This window comes from Notolepis coatsorum (assembly GCF_963971535.1).
Source record: "Notolepis coatsorum genome assembly, contig: SCAFFOLD_1957, whole genome shotgun sequence".
Classification (NCBI taxonomy): Eukaryota; Metazoa; Chordata; class Actinopteri; order Aulopiformes; family Paralepididae; genus Notolepis; species Notolepis coatsorum.
In genome coordinates this window covers 13,696-32,934 of record NW_028172951.1, presented here as the reverse complement: position 1 = coordinate 32,934, position 19,239 = coordinate 13,696, and the positions used below count along the sequence as shown (strand labels likewise).

The window sequence follows — 19,239 nt, the reverse complement described above, 5'->3', positions numbered from 1 at the left end:
TCAGGTATTCTGCCACCGTGTACTCTCTGTTTAGGGTCAAATAGAATTCTAATTTACTTTGAGATTTGGTTGATTTGTTCCAATATTCTATATAATTTTCTTTTTGTTTTGAGATTATTTGGTTGGGCCAGATTGCTTGGTGTCTGTCCTGAAGCCCTGGTGTTTGTGGGCAGATATTTCTGACTAGCTGGCAGAGGGGACTCTTATCTGGGTTCATCTCTTGGCTCTGAAGGGCTTTGTAGTGGTAGGAGTGGGGGTCACTTGATTGGAGGTGTGTATACAATTTGATGGCTCGCTTTTGAATTTGAATGATTAGAGGGTATTGGCCAAGTTCTGCCCTGCATGCATTATTGGCAGTGTGTCTGTGAACCCTAAGTAGGTTTTTGCACACTTCTGCATGCAGTACTTCTAATGGGTGTTTTTCCCATTTTGGGAAGTCTTGGTTAGTTAATGGACCTTCCCACCCAATGGGGCTTCCCACTCTCCAGAACATTTACAACAAGCGGTGCAGGGGTAAGGCTAAGAGAATTATCAAGGACTCCAGCCACCCAAACAACTGCCTCTTTGAACTGCTGCGGTCAGGCAAGCGATACCGGAGTCTCATGGCAAGCACATAAAGACTCAGAAGAAGCTTCTATCCCCAGGCCATCAGGTTGCTCAACGAACAATAAACACTATACAACAACCATCAAATGCACACAGCACACACATCCACACGCACACACTCACTTTAAACAAACAACACACTGCAGCACCCACTCTCCACACTTTAGATCACCTAAACACACTTTATATTTATTGATAAAGGATTTGCACTACAACTCGTACACCTTACTGTAAATTGTACCTCACCCCATTTCTGCTTTGCACTATATAGTGTTGTAAATTAGTACATTGCATAGTATATTGTATATTATATGGTAACTCAGTTACTTCTATTCTGCATCGAACATTGTACATATGTCTATACTGAACACTGTGACCTCTATTCTGACTTCTAATTTACATGCTATACTATTTTATTTCATACTTATCTTGTCTAGCACAGTCTCTGGAGCGTAACAGTAAGAAGCATTTTGTATAAAAGTATTCTGTACTTCTGTATGACAACTATTAAAGAAACTTGAACTTGAGAAACTATCTCTGTCTCTCTATATACATCTCTCTGTCTCCCTATATATGTATCTCTGTCTCTCTCTGTCTATATATATATATATATCTGTCTCTCTCTCTGTCTCTCTATATATGTCTCTCTGTCTCTCTCTCTGTCTATATATATATATATATATATATATATATATATATATATATATATATATATATATCTGTCTCTCTCTCTGTCTATATATATATATATATATATATATATATCTGTCTCTCTCTCTGTCTCTCTATATATGTCTCTCTGTCTATATATATATATATACAGAGAGAGAGAGACATAGAGACATATATAGAGAGACAGAGAGAGAGACAGATATATATATATATATATATATATATATATATATATATATATATATATATATATATATATATATATCTGTCTCTCTCTCTGTCTCTCTATATATGTCTCTATGTCTCTCTCTCTCTCTGTCTATATATATATATATATATATATATATATATATATATATATATATATATATATATATATATATATATATATATATATATATATATATATATATATATATATATATCTGTCTCTCTCTCTGTCTCTCTATATATGTATCTCTGTCTCTCTATATCTGTCTCTATCTTTCGATCTATATCTGTCTCTTTCTCTATATATATTATTTGTCTCGCTCTCTGTATCTCTTTATATATGTATGTCTCTCTCTCTCTCTCTCTCTCTCTCTCTCTCTCTCTTTCTCTCTCTCTATCTGTCTCTCTCTCTATATATATGTATCTCTCTCTCTCCTCTCTCTCTATCTCTGTCTCTCTCTCTCCCTCTCTCTCTGTCTCTCTCGCTCTCTGTCTCCCTCTCTCTCTCTCTCTCTGTCTCTCTCTGTCTCTCTCCTCTCTCTCTCTCTCTCTCTCTCTCTCTCTCTCTCTCTCTCTCTCTCTCTCTCTCTCTCTCGCTCTCTGTCTCTCTATGTCTCTCTATGTCTCTCACCTGTAATGTCTGAAGATCTCCTCTTCCACCTCCGTGATGAAGTGACACTTGGTGCAGGCGTACTCTCTCCCTCCTCCTCCTCCCTCCTTCTCTCCCCCGGCCTCCTCCTCAGACTTGACGTGTGCTGGCGCCCCCCGCAGGCTGGTGGGCGTGTGGCAGCTCTCGTAGTGTTGCAGTAACACGTCAATGTCCGCCGTGGAGAACACGCACTGGTCACACAGGTGAGACACTCCTGGAGAACAGAGAACCAGGAGGTTAGAGGGGGGGGGGGTGCACAGTGTGTTCTTTATTATGTTCTTCACAGTAAATGAGCCTAAGATTAACAAATAATTGAGGTAATATCAACACCCCTAATAATTATATATTATCTTAATGCATTGATATCAACACCCCTAATAATTATATATTATCTTAATGCATTGATTTCAACACGCCTAATAATTATATATTATCTTAATGCATTGATTTCAACACCCCTAATAATTATATATTATCTTAATTAGGGATGTCCGATATTATCGGCCGACCGATATTATCGGCCGATATCGGCAGTAAAATGTGATATCGGAAAATATCGGTATCGGTAAAAAAAAAAAAAAAAACAATATAATTTTTTTTTTTTTTTTTTTTACCTTTATTTACCCAGGCAAGCAAGTAAGAACCAATTCTTATTTTATTTATTGTCAAAAGTATGCATTTTGGTTTAATTCAACAACAAGAGATATGTAATGTTAATTTTTACTTTTTTAATTATCATATTTTGCACAGATAATGCTTACATTTAGAAAGCCTTTTGAATGCATCCAGTGAAATTATTAGTTACCTGAAATTATTCCGTTTTTTGGGGGGGAAACCCTGCATATATCGGTATCGGTTGATATCGGTATCGGTATCGGTATCGAAATTAAGAGTTGGACAATATCGGAATATCGGTATCGGTAAAAAAGCCAATATCGAGCATCCCTAATCTTAATGCATTGATTTCAACACCCCTAATAATTATATATTATTAGAAATTCCAACACCATTCGAAAGCCATGCGTCTCATCTCCTCATATGACTACAAACAAAATGGCGGCGCGCATTTATTTCCGTCGATATTCGCAAATTTCTGAATACATTTCCAAAACTGATATTTCACTAATAACATTAACCTATTGGTAAACAAACGTATTGTCGAAAATATACACTATGAGTGCTGTTTTGACAGGGTTAGGGTCTTTACTCTTGGCTACATTAGAAACAAATATTCAACATTAATTCCTACAGTCTGTAGAGATGGATTTATGGCTTGGGTCTGGTACCGGACCCGTCTGGCTTAAGAGGTTAACATAATTAATAATTAGATCTTATGTTAATGAAATCATATCAGCAGAACTAATAATTATATATTATATTAATGCATTCATATCAACAGCCCTGATAATTATATATTATGTTAATGAATTAATATCAACATAACTAATAATTATATTCTATGTCAATTCATTAATACCAACGGAACTAATAATTATATGTTATGTTAATGAATTCATATCAACAAAACAAATAATGATACAGTATGTTATGTTAATGAACTTTCGACAAGTCTAATAATTATATCTTGCAAGTGACCCAAACTGCATCTCAAGACACTCGCCTCGCAGACACAACGTGGGGAATGTCTGAAGAATGTCTCAACTCCATGAAAGAATGTCTCCCGACCCCAGACATCAGACTCAACACGGAAAACTACAAGCTATCAAACAAATATAACACATTTCAGTCATCAGCTCTCTCCTCGCTCACCTTGTGATGTCACGGGGTGGGCGGGGTTGGATGGGTGAGGGGTCATCCCAGAGGTCATGCTGGGGTCACCGTGGGGGTCAGGCGTCACGCTGGTCTCCTTCTGCGTGGCGGACCAGCATTTAGGGCAGGAGGGCTTTCTGCACGCGAACGGGTGGGAGACCTGGAGAAGAGTCCACTTTAGTTTAATTCAAATATCTCTCTCTCCAGATCATTTTGTCACCATTGCTTTGATCGTTCTATTCCATTTGTCATTAAATACAGTGGACGGACACACACACATAATTGTGCATACTTATTTTATATATTTGAACATGTCAGTCAAATTCTAAATGTTTTCCGTTTACACATCCCCCTACTTTTATTATTTGTTCTTAGTACTTCATTGTAGGTTACTTGTATTCTTAGTACTGTGACAGATCTCCCCATGGATATGTGAAGGATGGGAGATACTTCTGTCACGGAAGGAGTAGTCTGATTAGTACTGATAGAACACACCTGCCCATCATTAGTCCACTCACAACACACCCAGTCCCACACATAACCACTAGGTTAGAGAGGAGTAGGTTGAGCGGAGTAGGAGTTGGAGTTGTGTAGAGAGAGAGAGAGAGAGAGAGAGAGAGAGAGAGAGAGAGAGAGAGAGAGAGAGAGAGAGAGAGAGAGAGAGAGAGAGAGAGAGAGAGAGAGAGAGAGAGAGAGAGAGAGAGAGAGAGAGAGAGAGAGAGAGAGAGAGAGAGAGAGAGAGAGAGAGAGAGAGAGAGAGTATTCAGAGTTGTGACGGTGAGAGGTAGTGAGAGGTGAGGAGAAAGCGAGTAGGTGTTCTCTGTGTACTGGACCCTGGACTGGCTGAGATCCCCCCTTGTGTACTGACCCTGGACCAGACGACTACCCTGAGTATTGAACAATCCCTTTTACTGTCGACGAGCCTGTTTTGTGTTTTTGACCCACGGACTGTCTATGACCATTCTCTTGCTTATCAAACTGGATTTTTGCCTTTAATTCAATAAATATTCTTATTGATTGATATTGCTCTTGTGTGGACCTTTTGAATTTGTTTGTATTTGAACCGTGGCGAGTCTGGTCCCCACCAGACGTATTCATTCATACTTTTATTCTTAGTATCTGTCACGGGGCTATCCCAAGCCCTATAGGTAGGATGCACATTGGCCATACACACACACCACTCTTCTATTTATAATAACACCTTGCCGGCATATAATTGTGGATAGTTGTGTCTGGTTAACCTGGTACGTCACGCCCGTGTGCGGGATGCGCGCACATCGCGGCACTTTGCCCTCGTCTGTCGGCTCCGGGCTGCATTTTTCGGCGATCAACCAGTACATTGTTGAAAAGTTGAATTTGCCGCCTTTCGATCGTCACCACACTCAACCTATTGCGTGCTTGGGGTCTTGAGTTACAACGCGAAATATCCGGCGAGCGTCATTTGACGAGCCGTTTCCGACGAGTGACCACGTCCGGTTGTGAGCGGTCCTGAACTGACCTCAGTCACCGCTGATGGCGAATATGATTGGCCATCGTTGTAGCCAAGAAGCGTCTGCTCCGAAAGCGATCCCAGACGAGCGCTGATCGCAACGAGAAGGGCACAGGAGAAGACCAACAATTTATTTGTTTTGACTGAATGAATGGCAGCGGACGGCCATTTTGGATAATCACGCAGAATTATTGCGGTGCACACATTACGAAAACCTTTGTAAAACACAATTTGTCTGGGGGGGGGGGTCATTCCATTTGGGCTGTGGGGGGTGCTTAATGTCTGAAGGAGTCGACTGAAGGCTTCTTGTCCTCTGAGAAAGCATGCAATTGGTCCACTGATGGATACATCTTGATATGTCTAGTGTGTGAAATCCTCTTTCAGTGCCTCTGTGCCCGTTTTCTTGGTATGTGCGCCGTTAGCGTTAGCCACACTTCTTCTAGGCCTTTGCTTTTGGAAAGAATCATTTATAAAAATAAAAAAATTGCATTTCGACTAAGAGGTTGGCAGTCGACTACGGCTCCTTTCGATTGATTAGTCGACTATTCGACTAATCGAGGTCAGCCCTAATGCACAGATACATAAATACCCTGTTTTGTCTCTGTGCTCACACTTGGTTCCTTGTAGAATTCCTAGCTGTCCAACCAGAACTGGGAGAGGCCAAGACATTTTCTAGAGGGGAGATCCATAATGGCATAATGAGAAGGGAAGACTTTTAAAGTGCCCTAACCTCTGTTTAGTGTTTTGTAACGATCGAGGTCGGTATGGAATAATGTATTATCCATGTTGTACGGAATTATTTAAGGTGTGAGATCATGTCTGTATTGCTTAATAATTGATTGTTTGTTGTTATTGGTTTGTCTTTGTAGGAGGAGCTTCCAGGATAAAAGCCTGGGATGGAAGCTCCTCTCAGGGAGAAGTAGAAGCAGGCTGGGAAGAGACACAGCTCGAGTTAGTTCCCATAGCCAAGGGCCTAGTGTGTTGTGTGATATCTTGTTTGTTTGAAAAGTTGAATAGTTTTGCATATTTATTTTTTCCTCTTATTTTCCAATGACATTTCTTTTTATGGTGAACAAAAGAAAAGAGAAAATAAAAACAAAACCCTGGGGTGCCGACCACCTACCTCAGACTCCCTTCTTCCACCGCTTGGCCACATCCTAACAGGACCCAGTACTGTACCTAACAGTACCCACATCCTAACAGGACCCAGTACTGTACCTAACAGTACCCACATCCTAACAGGACCCAGTACTGTACCTAACAGTACCCACATCCTAACAGGACCCAGTACTGTACCTAACAGTACCCACATCCTAACAGTACCCAGTACTGTACCTAACAGTACCCACATCCTAACAGGACCCAGTACTGTACCTAACAGTACCCACATCCTAACAGGACCCAGTACTGTACCTAACAGTACCCACATCCTAACAGGTTACCTGGGGTGTAATAAGTACCCAGAAATTAGGGTACCGTCTCAAAATCGTACTCAAGTAAAACAAAAGTCAGAGTATCTGGCTAAAAACACACTTGAGTAAAAGTAAAAAAAGCTTCTACTTTTAAATGTACTTGAGTATTAAAAAGTAAAAGTAAAAACGTTATTTTATTCCGGGGCAATGAAATGTTCCGTTTCGTCCTCTTCATCACTCAAACTACCGTTTGTGGCCATCTTCTGTAGCTTGTCACTCTGACTGTCTATTCTTATATTGAAATTATTTTATTGGGAAAACCACATTGAGATACAGTATCTCGTTTTCGAGAGGGTCCCACATTTTGTGCAATGTATTTCAGAATCAGAACACATGACACACAACAACAACAACAACAAAATTTAATAAATAAAGGACACATACAAAAACACAACAGAACAAGTACACATTGTAAGAGGATATGTCTCATTATAAGAGGATATGTCTCAATCTACATCATAATAGGCCCACTCCACGGCAGTCACATGACGGTGCCACCGCAGGGCAAACAGATATGCTTACCCCGCAATGACACCGCCAGGCAGCCGCCGTGAGAAAGGCCCAACAAAACATTCAAAGGGTGAGTAGAATACAGGATGTAATAGATATTGAGCTCCAGGACTGGCAGGAGAAGAGGAGCAATCAACCCGCCCAACAAGCGCCCCAAATCAACCAATCGCCCCCCCCCTGCCTAAAAATAGGAGTAGAGCCAACTAGCTAACCCGTAACACCCGCGTAAAGGACGGCTGTGCCCCACGTGTCCTCACCAGCGCAGGAGCCCCACCAAGGAAGCATGTACACCTGACCATAAAATTAGAACAAAGAGCATTTTTAAAGAGGTAAAATGAAGATATGGATCGAATGGTCACCGGAAGGTTGTTCCAGTCCGAAGGGGCTTTGAACATGAATGATTTCTTGGCCATTGCTTTTTAAAATGGAGAAACTGTGAAAAAATACTGTACAGAGTGTCTTAGACGATAAGTGCAAGAAAAAGGGACCATCAACTGTTTCAGATAAGCAGCATAGTCAGAATGGATACATTTGAAAATCAATTGCAGCCAATGTCTCTATCGTCTTAAAGTAGGAGAAGGCCAGTCTAAGGTTTGATACATAGTACAATGGTGTGTTGTGAACGGACAGTCTAGAACAAATCTGCATAGTCTATTGTAAGCCACATTTAGAGGTGATAAATAAGTTTTGGAGGCAGCTTGATAGACAACATCAGCATAGTCCATTAATGGCAAAATAAGTTGTTGTGCAAGTTTCTTTCTAACAGTGAAGGAAAAACAATGTCTAGCTCTATAAAGGACTCCAATGCTGCGATTCATTTTAAAGGGGAACTATTTTACTATTTCTTTCACTATTTGGGCACTTTTACACAATTCCTGTGAGTTTATGGAACACCTCTGTAATTTTTAATTTTTTTGTATTCATTGTTTTGTATTTCTAATCAAGTCCTCAAAAACAGCATTTTTCTACCTCAAGATCTTAAGCCGTTTTGAGCCTGGGCTCCAACCACAATGGTAAACCACTGCCTCGCCTGAACATTATCATGCAGCGGTGTCTCTCTGACATCACAGATCAGCACATTTTCAGATGACTCAGTTCAGTGAGGGTGAATATTGTGAGAGGAGAATTGGAAGAATGCGCCAATATGAGAATTTTGAGACATAGATCATATTAATATAAGTTCACATAGCTAGGAAACAATGCTAAACACTGAAAAAGGCCATTTATAAGATAGTTCCCCTTTAATAACAGTAGAGGTAATATGGCAATTGAATGAGAGTTCGGGGTCAAGCCATACTCCCAAATACTTGATGCGTTCAGCTTTTTGCAGAGGTGTATTATCGGCACATAAGATAACGCATGCCTTAGATTCAGTTGCCTTCAGTTTTTTTCGAGTACCATAAATCATAAAGTGCGATTTGGTTTTGATTAGTATTAGTTTATTTTCAGCAAGCCATTTCTGTAGTGTCTTAAAGTCAGATTGTAAGGCTGATTGAATCTGTGCTACATTATCTTTGGATGCATACAACACTGTATCGTCTGCATAAAGATGAACGCTGCAATCAGAACAAACAGAAGGTATATTATTTATAAATATTGAAAAAAGAAGTGGACCAAGGGTTGAACCTTGCGGCACACCACGTTCTATTCTTCTGACAGCAGGTGTTTAATCAAAGATCCCCGCTTTCTAGTCTTGCACAAGGACCAATCAGCATGGGTATGGGCGGGTTCATTTTCCATCGATGGGGATTTGATTGGCTGTTTTTAAATAAAGTGAGGCCGCAGGATTAATAACGTTAACGTTAGTTCGGCCAGAGAAACAAATAATTATACTAATTAAAATGGTTGGACCTGCGAGATTTGTACTTTGTACTTTGTAAGTCTGCATTTTAAATGTAAGTACGGCTACTGTATTAATTGTGGACAGTAGAAACAGTGCTGTATTAACCTCACCTGTCCCAGGTGTTTGTGAGGTTGGCACAGCCATTGTGGGCAGTAGAGACAGTGCTGTATTAACCTCACCTGTCCCAGGTGTTTGTGAGGTTGGCACAGCCATTGTGGGCAGTAGAGACAGTGCTGTATTAACCTCTCCCAGATGTTTGTGAGGTTGGCACAGCCCTTGTGGACAGTAGAGACAGTGCTGTATTACTCTCACCTCTCCCAGATGTTTGTGAGGTTGGCACAGCCCTTGCGGACAGTAGATACAGTGCTGTATTAACCTCACCTGTCCCAGGTGTTTGTGAGGTAGGCACATCCCTTGCGGACAGTAGAGACAGTGCTGTATTAACCTCACCTGTCCCAGGTGTTTGTGAGGTTGGCACAGCCCTTGTGGGCAGTAGAGACAGTGCTGTATTACTCTCACCTCTCCCAGATGTTTGTGAGGTTGGCACAGCCCTTGTGGGCAGTAGAGACAGTGCTGTATTACTCTCACCTCTCCCAGATGTTTGTGAGGTTGGCACAGCCCTTGCGGACAGTAGAGACAGTGCTGGATGGCACACCGGTGGACGCTGTGGTTGTGTTGGTAATGCAGCAGTAATGGTGCCACCACGATGACATCGGCGCTGTGAGACATGGAGTATCTGAAGTCACAGAGCTGGCAGTTATAGCTGGTGACCACCGTCTCTGGCTCCGAGCTGCTGTTGGGCACAGCGACGCTAGGATCTGTTGAAGATAAGACATAAAGACTATTATAGGCTTGGCCATAAAGACTATTATAGGTTTGGCCATAAAGACTATTATAGGCTTGGTCATAAAGACTATTATAGGCTTGGTCATAAAGACTATTTGAGGCTTGGCCATAAAGACTATTATAGGCTTGGTCATAAAGACTATTATAGGCTTGGTCATAAAGACTATTATAGGCTTGATCATAAAGACTATTATAGGCTTGGTCATAAAGACTATTATAGACTTGGTCATAAAGACTATTATAGACTTGGTCATTAATACTATTATATAATTGGTCATAAAGACTATTATAGGCTTGGTCATAAAGACTATTATATAATTGGTCATAAAGACTATTATAGGCTTGGTCATAAAGACTATTATATAATTGGTCATAAATACTATTATATAATTGGTCATAAAGACTATTATAGGCTTGGTCATAAAGACTATTATATAATTGGTCATAAAGACTATTATAGGCTTGGTCATAAAGACTATTATATAATTGGTCATAAAGACTATTATAGGCTTGGTCATAAAGACTATTATATAATTGGTCATAAAGACTATTATAGGCTTGGTCATAAAGACTATTATATAATTGGTCATAAAGACTATTATATAATTGGTCATACAGACTATTATAGGCTTGGTCATAAAGACTATTATATAATTGGTCATAAAGACTATTATATAATTGGTCATAAAGACTATTATAGGCTTGGTCATAAAGACTATTATATAATTGGTCATAAAGACTATTATATAATTGGTCATAAAGACTATTATAGGCTTGGTCATAAATACTATTATATAATTGGTCATAAAGACTATTATATGCTTGGTCATAAATACTATTATATAATTGGTCATAAAGACTATTATAGGCTTGGTCATACATACTATTATATAATTGGTCATAAAGACTATTATAGGCTTGGTCATAAAGACTATTATATAATTGGTCATAAATACTATTATATAATTGGTCATAAAGACTATTATAGGCTTGGTCATAAAGACTATTATAGACTTGGTCATACAGACTATTATATAATTGGTCATAAAGACTATTATAGGCTTGGTCATAAAGACTATTATATAATTGGTCATAAATACTATTATATAATTGGTCATAAAGACTATTATATAATTGGTCATAAAGACTATTATAGGCTTGGTCATAAAGACTATTATATAATTGGTCATAAAGACTATTATATAATTGGTCATAAAGACTATTATAGGCTTGGTCATAAATACTATTATATAATTGGTCATAAAGACTATTATATGCTTGGTCATAAATACTATTATATAATTGGTCATAAATACTATTATAGGCTTGGTCATACAGACTATTATATAATTGGTCATAAAGACTATTATAGGCTTGGTCATAAAGACTATTATATAATTGGTCATAAATACTATTATATAATTGGTCATAAAGACTATTATAGGCTTGGTCATAAAGACTATTATAGACTTGGTCATACAGACTATTATATAATTGGTCATAAAGACTATTATAGGCTTGGTCATAAAGACTATTATATAATTGGTCATAAATACTATTATATAATTGGTCATAAAGACTATTATATAATTGGTCATAAAGACTATTATAGGCTTGGTCATAAAGACTATTATATAATTGGTCATAAAGACTATTATAGGCTTGGTCATAAAGACTATTATACAATTGGTCATAAAGACTATTATAGACTTGGTCATAAAGACTATTATAGGCTTGGTCATAAAGACTATTATATAATTGGTCATAAAGACTATTGGTCATAAAGACTATTATAGGCTTGGTCATAAAGACTATTATAGGCTTGGTCATAAAGACTATTATATAATTGGTCATAAAGACTATTATATAATTGGTCATAAAGACTATTATAGACTTGGTCATACAGACTATTATATGCTTGGTCATAAAGACTATTATATAATTGGTCATAAATAATATTATATAATTGGTCATACAGACTATTATAGGCTTGGTCATAAAGACTATTATATAATTGGTCATAAAGACTATTATAGGCTTGGTCATAAAGACTATTATAGGCTTGGTCATAAATACTATTATATAATTGGTCATACAGACTATTATAGACTTGGTCATAAAGACTAGTATAGGCTTGGTCATAAATACTATTATAGGCTTGGTCATAAATACTATTATATAATTGGTCATAAATACTAGTATATAATTGGTCATACAGACTATTATAGGCTTGGTCATAAATACTATTATATAATTGGTCATAAAGACTATTATAGGCTTGGTCATACAGACTATTATAGACTTGGTCATAAAGACTAGTATAGACTTGGTCATACAGACTAGTATAGGCTTGGTCATAAAGACTATTATAGGCTTGGTCATAAAGACTATTATATAATTGGTCATAAAGACTATTATAGGCTTGGTCATAAAGACTATTATATAATTGGTCATAAAGACTATTATAGGCTTGGTCATAGGGCTGGGCGATATGGAAAAAAATCATATCGCGATAACGATATGATAATTTAATTTTATTTCTCGATATCGATAATTATCGAATTGTTATAAGTATAAAAAAAATTAAAAACAATTTTTTTTTTTTTTTTTTTTTTTTAACAACATATGTATGTTTATTTTGCAGCAATTCTTTGTCATTGCCGCCATCTTTAGTGTTACATCCCCTCACACTCCAGTTCTCAGGCTGCAGCTGGTTTAAAAGCTAAAGTAAACCGGCTTCTCTGCTGGCTGTGGCTCCAGAGGAGTTGAACAGTTCTGGCTCTGCTAGTTTATTTTCGATCTTTTGGCGCTTTTTTGGTGGACAAACCACCGCACATGTGCACCGTGACTCGTGACTGGAGTCTAGTTCTGCTAGCACACATAGCCTACTGTGTACAGACGGTTTCAAACTGTATTTTAAATTAGAAAGCAAACAAAATAAATGGACAAGAGAAAAATAAATCTGAATTTGGTCAGTATTGTCATTTGGACAAGCAAAGCCATTACTTTAAGTTGCAGGCAAGAAAGACAAGTCTGTCCACTGTCTCTGGTTTTAAAACTGCCCTGTTGCAGGTAAAAAAAAAAAAAAAACAAAAAAAACGATTTTTCGATTTTTTTTTTATTTCGATATTCGATATCGATTATTAAAATATATCGCGATATTTATCGTTATCGTTATATCGCCCAGCCCTACTTGGTCATAAAGACTATTATATAATTGGTCATAAAGACTATTATAGGCTTGGTCATAAATACTATTATATAATTGGTCATAAAGACTATTATAGACTTGGTCATACAGACTATTATATAATTGGTCATACAGACTATTATATAATTGGTCATAAAGACTATTATAGACTTGGTCATACAGACTATTATATAATTGGTCATACAGACTATTATAGACTTGGTCATACAGACTATTATATAATTGGTCATACAGACTATTATATAATTGGTCATAAAGACTATTATATGCTTGGTCATAAAGACTATTATAGGCTTGGTCATAAATACTATTATATAATTGGTCATACAGACTATTATAGGCTTGATCATAAAGACTATTATAGGCTTGGTCATAAATACTATTATATAATTGGTCATACAGACTATTATAGGCTTGGTCATAAAGACTATTATAGACTTGGTCATACAGACTATTATATGCTTGGTCATAAAGACTAGTATAGGCTTGGTCATACAGACTATTATAGACTTGGTCATAAAGACTATTATAGACTTGGTCATACAGACTATTATAGACTTGGTCATAAAGACTATTATAGGCTTGGTCATAAATACTATTATATAATTGGTCATACAGACTATTATAGGCTTGGTCATAAAGACTATTATATGCTTGGTCATAAAGACTAGTATAGGCTTGGTCATACAGACTATTATAGACTTGGTCATAAAGACTATTATAGACTTGGTCATACAGACTATTATAGACTTGGTCATAAAGACTATTATATGCTTGGTCATAAAGACTATTATAGGCTTGGTCATAAATACTATTATATAATTGGTCATACAGACTATTATAGGCTTGGTCATAAAGACTATTATATGCTTGGTCATAAAGACTATTATAGGCTTGGTCATAAATACTATTATATAATTGGTCATAAAGACTATTATATAATTGGTCATAAAGACTATTATAGGCTTGGTCATAAAGACTATTATAGGCTTGGTCATAAAGACTATTATATGCTTGGTCATAAAGACTATTATAGACTTGGTCATAAATACTATTATATAATTGGTCATAAAGACTATTATATAATTGGTCATAAAGACTATTATAGGCTTGGTCATAAAGACTATTATATGCTTGGTCATAAAGACTATTATAGACTTGGTCATAAAGACTATTATATAATTGGTCATACAGACTATTATAGGCTTGGTCATAAAGACTATTATATGCTTGGTCATAAAGACTATTATATAATTGGTCATAAAGACTATTATATAATTGGTCATAAAGACTATTATAGGCTTGGTCATAAATACTATTATATAATTGGTCATAAAGACTATTATAGGCTTGGTCATAAAGACTATTATATAATTGGTCATAAAGACTATTATATAATTGGTCATAAAGACTATTATATGCTTGGTCATAAATACTATTATATAATTGGTCATAAATACTATTATATAATTGGTCATAAAGACTATTATATGCTTGGTCATAAATACTATTATATAATTGGTCATAAAGACTATTATAGGCTTGGCCATACATACTATTATATAATTGGTCATAAATACTATTATAGGCTTGGTCATAAAGACTATTATATAATTGGTCATAAAGACTATTATATAATTGGTCATAAAGACTATTATAGGCTTGGTCATAAATACTATTATATAATTGGTCATAAAGACTATTATAGACTTGGTCATAAAGACTATTATAGACTTGGTCATAAAGACTATTATAGACTTGGTCATAAAGACTATTATAGACTTGGTCATAAATACTATTATAGACTTGGTCATAATACTATTATAGACTTGGTCATAAAGACTATTATAGACTTGGTCATAAATACTATTATAGACTTGGTCATAAAGACTATTATATGCTTGGTCATAAATACTATTATAGACTTGGTCATAAATACTATTTTAGACTTGGTCATAAAGACTATTATAGACTTGGTCATAAATACTATTATAGACTTGGTCATAAAGACTATTATAGACTTGGTCATAAATACTATTATAGACTTGGTCATAAAGACTATTATATGCTTGGTCATAAATAATATTATAGACTTGGTCATAAAGACTATTATATGCTTGGTCATAAAGACTATTATATGCTTGGTCATAAATAATATTATAGACTTGGTCATAAAGACTATTATATGCTTGGTCATAAAGACTATTATATGCTTGATCATAAAGACTATTATAGGCTTGGTCATAAATAATATTATAGGCTTGGTCATAAAGACTATTATAGACTTGGTCATAAAGACTATTATAGACTTGGTCATAAAGACTATTATATAATTGGTCATACAGACTATTATAGGCTTGGTCATAAAGACTATTATATGCTTGGTCATAAAGACTATTATATAATTGGTCATAAAGACTATTATAGGCTTGGTCATAAATACTATTATATAATTGGTCATAAAGACTATTATAGGCTTGGTCATAAAGACTATTATATAATTGGTCATAAAGACTATTATATAATTGGTCATAAAGACTATTATATGCTTGGTCATAAATACTATTATATAATTGGTCATAAAGACTATTATATAATTGGTCATAAAGACTATTATATGCTTGGTCATAAATACTATTATATAATTGGTCATAAAGACTATTATAGGCTTGACCATACATACTATTATATAATTGGTCATAAAGACTATTATAGGCTTGGTCATAAAGACTATTATATAATTGGTCATAAAGACTATTATATAATTGGTCATAAAGACTATTATAGGCTTGGTCATAAATACTATTATATAATTGGTCATAAAGACTATTATAGACTTGGTCATAAAGACTATTATAGACTTGGTCATAAAGACTATTATAGACTTGGTCATAAAGACTATTATAGACTTGGTCATAAATACTATTATAGACTTGGTCATAATACTATTATAGACTTGGTCATAAAGACTATTATAGACTTGGTCATAAATACTATTATAGACTTGGTCATAAAGACTATTATATGCTTGGTCATAAATACTATTATAGACTTGGTCATAAATACTATTTTAGACTTGGTCATAAAGACTATTATAGACTTGGTCATAAATACTATTATAGACTTGGTCATAAAGACTATTATAGACTTGGTCATAAATACTATTATAGACTTGGTCATAAAGACTATTATATGCTTGGTCATAAATAATATTATAGACTTGGTCATAAAGACTATTATATGCTTGGTCATAAAGACTATTATATGCTTGGTCATAAATAATATTATAGACTTGGTCATAAAGACTATTATATGCTTGGTCATAAAGACTATTATATGCTTGATCATAAAGACTATTATAGGCTTGGTCATAAATAATATTATAGGCTTGGTCATAAAGACTATTATAGACTTGGTCATAAATACTATTATAGACTTGATCACGGAGACTATTATAGGCTGGGTCATGAAGAAATGTATGGTTTAATTGCATAAGAATCGGGACAATTTAATGACAATTTATAACTTCTACTACACATGTGCTAATACCTTGTACTACTAATGTATTAATACCTTTTAATGATGTACTAATACATTATACTGATGTACTAATACCTTCTATTTATGTACTAATACCTTCTAGTACAGATGTATTAATACCTTCTATAGACTTAGACCATTCGTTTTAACAGTATAGACTTAGACCATTAGAAAAATCAAGTCGCATTGCTTTTATTTCTGACAGGTTCTACATACCTCTTGGTATCAGGTTTTAGTATTGATTATTTATGGTTAGTATCAGGTATCATGTTTTAGTATTGGGCAAATTCTGTGATACTTCAGCCTGATGCCCCACAGTGGTTTCCATGGTTACCTTGGCTTGTCTTGGAGGAATTGGACGAGAGCTCCTTCCAGCTCTTGAGTGTGAGGTGGTCTCTCTCTGCGTCTCTCCTTTCTCCTCTTCTCTCTTTCTCGGACCCGCCAGGGGTGTTGGGGTGAGGGTTGGGGCTTACAGCGCCCCCCGTGGACAGTCTGTGTCTCTGCTCAAAGTGTTCTACAAGTTTCCCCGTCCCTCCCGCCCACTCACAGCTCCAGGTGCAGAATTTGCACCAATAGTAGGCCAGAGTTCCACCTCGTCCCGCCTCCCCGGACCAGCTCGACGAATCGGAACCGCTTCTAACAGAGATGGAGTAGCCAGCCAGCGAATCGTCTTCTGCCCTCACCACCACTCGCTCCGCCCCTTCTAAAACTTGACTCTGCCCCTTAACCTAAGAGAGATAGAGACATAGAGAGAGAGATAGAGAGAGAAGAGAGAGATAGAGAGAGAGAGAGAGAGAGAGAGAGAGAGAGAGAGAGAGAGAGAGAGAGAGAGAGAGAGAGAGAGAGAGAGAGAGAGAGAGAGAGAGAGAGAGAGAGAGAGAGAGAGAGAGAGATAGAGGTTATATTTTTCCCCCCAGAACAACATGACATATTCAATTATATTATTATTATAATATATATAACCATACCACATGAATACAGATATAAATAGCATATTCCTGTGCAAAATACATGACCAACTATATTATTTACCTGGTTGTCATGGAGGTTGTTGTTGGCTAGGAGAGGGGTGGTGGGCGGGGTCTTGACCTTATTTGGGTGTGACAACAGGAAGTGCTGTTCTAGGTCCAGAGAGTTACTTCCCATATAAGTGAAGTTACAGAACTTGCAGCGGAAATATTTTGTGTTGCCTTGGCAATCAGGGGTCTTCCGGCCAATCCCGATCAGTGTGCCACCCAGTGTCACCTGTTGTCGGGACAGAACAGAGACAGACAAGACCGTTAGATAGAGCTGAGCAATATATTTGTGTGACTGTTAGACAGGGGCTCTAGGAATAGTCGATATCGGTCGGTCATGTCAACCACTTTTGTCAGGTGGTCAGCCTGTATTGTCCTCTAACGGCCACAGGGTGGGGATATAGTAACCCACTGGAACTTGAGTGACAGCTGGTGACCTCAATAGCAAAACGACAACAGTGACAGCAGGCTGGGTCGTGGCGCTGTGCTCTCAAAATAAACGAGCTAGCTTGGTGCTTCAATCGTTGGTGTGTCAGTGCTACATGCAGAGTTACTAGCATTGAACAATGCCATAGCGGCTAACGCTAACAGGCCAACAAACAGGTGACATGGCTAACGCTAACAGGCCAACAGACTGGTGACACAGCTAACGCTAGCAGGCCAACAGACTGGTGACACGGCTAACGCTAGCAGGCCAACTAACAGGTGACACAGCTAACGCTAGCAGGCCAACAAACTGGTGACAGGGCTAACGCTAGCAGGCCAACAAACTGGTGACACAGCTAACGCTAGCAGGCCAACAGACTGGTGACAGGGCTAACGCTAGCAGGCCAACAGACTGGTGACGCGGCTAATGCTAGCAGGCCAACAGACTGGTGACAGGGCTAACGCTAGCAGGCCAACAAACTGGTGACACGGCTAACGCTAGCAGGCCAACAGACTGGTGACAGGGCTAACGCTAGCAGGCCAACAGACTGGTGACGCGGCTAATGCTAGCAGGCCAACAGACTGGTGAAAGGGCTAACGCTAGCAGGCCAACAAACTGGTGACACGGCTAACGCTAGCAGGCCAACAAACTGGTGACACGGCTAACGCTAGCAGGCCAACTAACAGGTGACACAGCTAACGCTAGCAGGCCAACAAACTGGTGACACAGCTAACGCTAGCAGGCCAACAAACTGGTGACACGGCTAACGCTAGCAGGCCAACTAACAGGTGACACAGCTAACGCTAGCAGGCCAACAAACTGGTGACACAGCTAACGCTAACAGGCCAACAAACTGGTGACACGGCTAATGCTAGCAGGCCAAGAGACTGGTGACACACTGGTGACAGGGCTAACGCTAGCAGGCCAACTAACTGGTGACACGGCTAACGCTAGCAGACCAAGAGACTGGTTAAACGG

General features: G+C 37.4%; 1 protein-coding gene across 1 annotated transcript; it reads right to left on the bottom strand.

Annotated features, from left to right (window-relative positions):
- Positions 1–2,115: 2,115 nt before the first annotated feature.
- On the bottom strand, positions 2,116–18,063 carry LOC311247926 (zinc finger transcription factor Trps1-like; the record flags this gene model as incomplete). The annotated part of the gene is made up of 5 exons (XM_084338906.1): positions 2,116–2,351; positions 3,908–4,067; positions 9,810–10,039; positions 17,153–17,546; positions 17,851–18,063. Coding segments are annotated over 5 exons (1,233 nt in total), but the record flags the coding sequence as incomplete, so codon positions are not given.
- Between the last annotated feature and the right edge of the window lie 1,176 nt (positions 18,064–19,239).